This window comes from Pinus tabuliformis, chromosome 8, assembly GCF_031772625.1.
Source record: "Pinus tabuliformis cultivar Carrire ecotype Pingquan chromosome 8, CPIR1, whole genome shotgun sequence".
Lineage (NCBI taxonomy): Eukaryota > Viridiplantae > Streptophyta > Pinopsida > Pinales > Pinaceae > Pinus > Pinus tabuliformis.
The window spans coordinates 571,760,724-571,766,089 of record NC_142294.1 but is presented as its reverse complement, the minus strand read 5'-3'; the positions used below and the strand labels follow the sequence as shown (position 1 = coordinate 571,766,089).

The following is a 5,366-nucleotide window of genomic DNA, read 5'->3' as shown; positions in this document are numbered from 1 at the left end:
TGAAATGAAATGAACACATAACAGGCTATACATGAAACAAAGGAGGACACAAATGTTAAATCTCATACCACATGAATCTCAGAAGCCAGAGCTATGTATTTTCATTAAAATCTCTGTCAAAGACTGTATAATGGAAGCTCTGTTTTCTCTTACACGCACACCTCTCAGAATTCTCCCCCCCTCCAAAAATCTCTTACAAATTATTTTTTAATACATTAAATAAACGCTGCTAGGGGAAAAACAAATCGACCCCAAAACAGGGGCGTTGTTTCACCTGCAGTTACAAAAATAGTGATAGAGTCATTTCTTTATTCTAAAACAGGAGATCGTCCCCCTTAAAATCCTCTGATGGCTAATTAAGAGATAAATGCTGGGGCGCAGATCCCTTTGAATCATTAACTGAAGTCTTGAAATAGGAATCAAATCCTATGTCTTCTGCTGTTTTGGCTTCGTTTGAATAGCGCTCTGTTGTATGCCTTGATTCGGATAGGATACGCAAAGCGTTCATTGGAGCAGTCTTGAAGCAATGTTATGGTGCATGGAGCAGCGTATTGGAGAGCATCAATTTGAAAATGTTTTCTCACATATTTGGCAGCATGCTCACTCATTATCGCTTGGGTTTGGCATATTATTACTTGCAGTTGGCTTATCGATTCCTTTGTACCCGCGATGGCAAACCAATTGCCGCTGACACCTATGAAATATATCAATGTTTTTGATTATTTGAAGTGTTCCCCTTCATTTGCAATGGCAGGGAAAAGACCTGATGCCTGATCACAAAGTAGCACATAATGGCCAATGTCGTAAGCATAATTGATCCACCTACTAAAGTCACGGCAATTGCTGCCCACTTGGAACGTTGATCCACAACAACGTAAGCTAAGGCAATAAAAGACACAGAAATGCAAATAGAGGCCAGCCACATTAGTTTGTTAATTACAATAACCACCCGCTTTTGAGCCTTGGTTTCCCATGCAACTAGCGATATCGGAACCACCACAACAGCCAGTGATACGAATAATGCCAGTGAATCAAAGATGACAAATATTTGAAATGCTATCTTGTGGGCTACAAGGGCTTCACCAGCATTTGGGCCCGCGCCCATATATTGACCAGGCATAGTAAATAATGCCGCAAAAGCAATTGCGGCAATAAGAAAAGCAACAACCGTCACGGAGTTTGTGGCATTCAATATCCCCTCTCTATGCATTTTTCTTAATTTCTTTGCAATTCCAGTAACTCGTTTATCTGTTGTCACTGTCTGCATAAGTTGTGTATGTACACCATGCTTTATATCACTGACAGTTTTTGTGAGTTCTCTTGTATCCTTAGGTTGGTTTATGTTTTTGGCACTCTCAGCTCCTGCGTCTTTCAAGGCGTCTTTGATTTCTGATGCGTGTTCTGCACATGGCAACTTCTCTGCAATATCCAGAGCAGTTTCTTTTAACTTGTTAACCACATTAACATTGATGTCTGGGCACGACAGTAGCTCTTTCACTATCTTCATTAGTAGGCCCAGCTAGAACTAGGATAGAACGCTCCTTGTGGAAACAACAACAAGATATACCTAATGGATGTTGTTGTCTTAGTTTCAACTGTTGAGTGGGTTTGTTGTTCAAGAGATTAACTGCACTATTTTTCTCATCAATTACAATCCACTGGAAAATGCAATCTGACGTAATAACCATAATCCTATACCCATCAGATATCTTTGCACTACTATACTCCCAGACAAACAACCCAACAATTCTTCCTGCCGCTTGTAAATGGCACTTTGAAATCTCCCTCAGCTCTTCTTCATTTGATTTTAGAAAATATATAATATCTGAGTTATCAGATACTACAAGAATGTTCCAGTGATCCACCCAAATGCCGTGCAACAACACCTTGGATTCAAGCAAAGCAGAAAAGGTTTGAAAAGCTCTTGTGAAGTTGTCATCTTTCCTTAAAATTGTGATCTCATTTTTTACCAAGACTGCAAGGTATTCGCCACTTGCAGAAAAAACAATTGATCTTCCCCTACCCTCAAGCAAGTGCTCTTTACTAGCTAACCAGCCAATACTGAATAGTCTCAGCCCTCTGATAGGAAACCAGGGGAAGATACTTCTATGGTTACGATTAATTTCTTCATCCTTTATACAAGAAGCATCCACGAGTCCAGAATACTTCTGAGCATGATATTGTGTTGCAAATAATGTTCTCGAATGAGATTTCTTTGAAGATGCCATCCTAATATTCTACCGTTAATTCATCCAATGGTTGCTCAAGAAGTAAATAAGAAACCCTCCATGAAGTATTCACTGAGATGCCGAGACACTGTGGAGATTGTGACACCGTTCGCTTCTCTGCTTAGAACCACTTGAGGCTTCCTCGTAGTCAAAGTAATTTCTGGGACATTTTTTATTCCAGCAAAAATCAATTTATTTGAGTAGTTTCCAATGGCACCTTTATCAAAAATAAAGTCACAGATGCATCTATTCTTCCCTGTCGAACATATACAGATTTGATTTCCATTTGATCTGGCAACTGAAATGCTAACCACACTTGAGATACCATGGGCTCCTTTAAATGAGCAAAATGTTTGAAACTTCTCTGGCATAATTGAGTTTTCAAGATCGATCAATCTCACTGGAAATTCAAAAGCAACGATATTGCCCCGCTGATCACCACAAACAAGTAGCTGATCCACAAGGCTCACATCAATACATACAATGCGTGCCAAGAATTCTGATGTGAAATCAGCAACTAAAGATGCCTGATACTCTTTTGATGGATCCCCTCCAACCATTGATTTCTCTAAATGTGTACTCCAACCTCCACAATTTTAATCCTCCTTTTGGATCTGTTGTAAAAACATGCCTATGCCCTAAGGACTTGCACCAGTAAATTCCAAGAAGTTGCCTCTCTCTTTCAGCAGACCAAGTAAAAGAGCATGGGTTTTCATGATAAATATTACTAGATACAAGTTGCACAACAGTCACTCTTCCTTTGCCACATGTCAAATTTGACTCTGACAGAGGACTTTGAGAAGACGGAGTCTAACAACTTACAGTGATTTTTGTTCGAAATCAAAGTTCCTTTGGCAACATTCTTGAAGACTATTGATTATTTGTCAACATATCTATCAATAAGGAACAAGTATACATCTAATTCTATAGTATGACTTGTATCAAATTTTTCATTGGAGTTGTTGACCCCTAATAAAATGAAGGTTGAATCTTAGCATGCCTTGAAGGTTGAAAATTCATTTGTGTAAAATATATCATGAAAGAATTAAACAATGACTGTAATATACTTCTCAATCAGACCATAGGGTTGTGGTAAAGATATGATCTTCAGTGATAATATTCACAAATGATTTTAATTCATGTTCATATTGTTAAATATACCTCCGATCTAAAGTATGAAATTCATTTCAAGAAGTAATTTCGATTATGGCCCAAAGCAAGACAAAGCCACATAAGGGGAATATGTGACCTACACACATGTTGAATGTTTGAAATGTGATAGAATGAACCCTTCATTAGGGGAATTTTGAGGTCTAAAATGGGCCTCCTAAGGAAATTATAAAATAATAGTGGAAATAATAAAATAAGATTACATTACATCATCAAATTTTAGAGGGAAAAAAAAAGAAAAAACTAATTTTTTTCAACTTGGATTTTCAACTTATCTCCCTATCAATTTACTCAAATTTCAATCCGCAACACTCGTTGGATGCAGGGAAAATTTTAAGAAGCCCCCCTAAGTTTACATGTATAATAAATGGGCGAATCTCCATGGTATATAGGAAAAATGTAAGGCGATTTTATCAATAATATGATATGTATATATTTTTTGGCGAATATCTCACCAGGCATGGCGAATATTTTACTCAATTATAAAATCTTGTGTTTATTGAATACACAAATGAAATCATTTCATTTCTTTAAAATATCTTTTGAAATCAAAATTACCGAAATTACATATCGATAACCTAGTAGGTGTAGGATAAAATTCACCTGTGCCATTCACAGAAAGCATGAGAAAAAACCTAATACTATATATAAAACCAAGAAAAATTCAAATTGATCATTTCTAGGGAACATAAAATCTTGTGTTTATTGAATACACAAATGAAATCATTGCATTTCTTTAAAATATCTTTTGAAATCAAAATTACCAAAATTACATATCGATAACCTAGTAAGTGTAGGATAAAATTCACCCGTGCATTCACAGAAAGCATGAGAAAAAAACCTAATACTATATATAAAACCAAGAAAAATTCAAATTCATCACTTCTAGGGAACTCGTAACCACCCTGCCAATACACAAGTATGTTCCTGTTTGCAATTATAAAAATTACCCAAATTACAATCTGTTTACTCCAACATATGTTGGAAAGTTATAGAAGGATGACTAGTGTAACCAATCCATTCCTTTTAGCTCTGGATTTGTTTCAGTTTAAAACAGAAGTATACAAATATGCTTGTCCAATATCTATGCATTAACCATTCACCTTAAGATGTTTTTACAATATAATTTCCTAAGTCTATTTAATATCTTCATTATCATAAAAACCAACCTATATCCATCTTAACTCCACATTTACCACTCTTAGGGGGATGAAATCTATTTATCCCTCTGAGCACTTGGTAGACCCAGATTAAGATGGATCTAAGATGATAGAATTTCCCCTTTAAATAGTCTATGCTCACATGAATACCATGGTATTACCATGGGTCAATACCATGGGTTATCATAAACCTGGAGCTTAAAAATTACTATTAGTAATTTATAAAAATTAATAAAATTAATAGTTGATTTTTATTTTATTTTTTATTTTAACCAAGCTAAAATGTTTAACACACATTAAATTACAACATCCATTTTTACTCTTGATCGGATCAAATATTTTTTCACTCTATGCTAGTTTGCATATCACGATATTTGATACCTTGGGGTTAGTAGATCCAAAGTAAAGATGGATCTATGCTGGTTTAATTCCCCCATTTAAATAGGCTACATTCTAGGTGAATACCATGGGTCAATACCATGTGCCATTTTGGTGAATACCATGGGTCAATACCATGTGCCATTTTTATTTTTATAATACTAATATTAGGGTTAATAATGTTTTTTTGCATGGTATTAATAACAATCTAGTCCATGGTATTTGGACCATAGTATTTTTCCCATAGGTTTCACCTAAATATAACACATTTTTTGAGTGTTCGTAAATGTAAGGTGACTTATGGAGTAAATATAAAAAAATGTTTTATTTGTTTACCATACCTCTCGTTTATTTATATTTTATTAATTTACCATACCTCTTTTACAAATATGGTATTTGGCCCATAGGATTCACTTAAATAAAACCTCTT

At 35.4% G+C, this 5,366-nt stretch overlaps 1 protein-coding gene across 1 annotated transcript; it reads right to left on the bottom strand.

Moving 5' to 3' along the window:
* Positions 1–706: 706 nt before the first annotated feature.
* Positions 707–2,228, bottom strand: LOC149236752 (ankyrin repeat-containing protein At2g01680-like). Its single transcript, XM_089369018.1, has 2 exons — positions 1,653–2,228; positions 707–1,501 (listed from the first exon to the last, which is right to left on the bottom strand). The coding sequence occupies exons 1-2, from the start codon at positions 2,226–2,228 to the stop codon at positions 707–709; spliced, it is 1,371 nt and encodes a 456-aa protein (XP_089225144.1).
* Positions 2,229–5,366: the final 3,138 nt, after the last annotated feature.

What these genes read in the sequence shown, in the direction of transcription:
- LOC149236752 (XM_089369018.1), bottom strand. Translation starts at nt 2,228, where the DNA reads ATGGCATCTTCAAAGAAATCTCATTCGAGAACATTATTTGCAACACAA. An exon ending in ATTGCATTTTCCAGTGGATT is followed by an intron (nt 1,502 to 1,652) that starts GTAATTGATGAG and finishes CTACTAATGAAG; the next exon opens with ATAGTGAAAGAGCTACTGTC.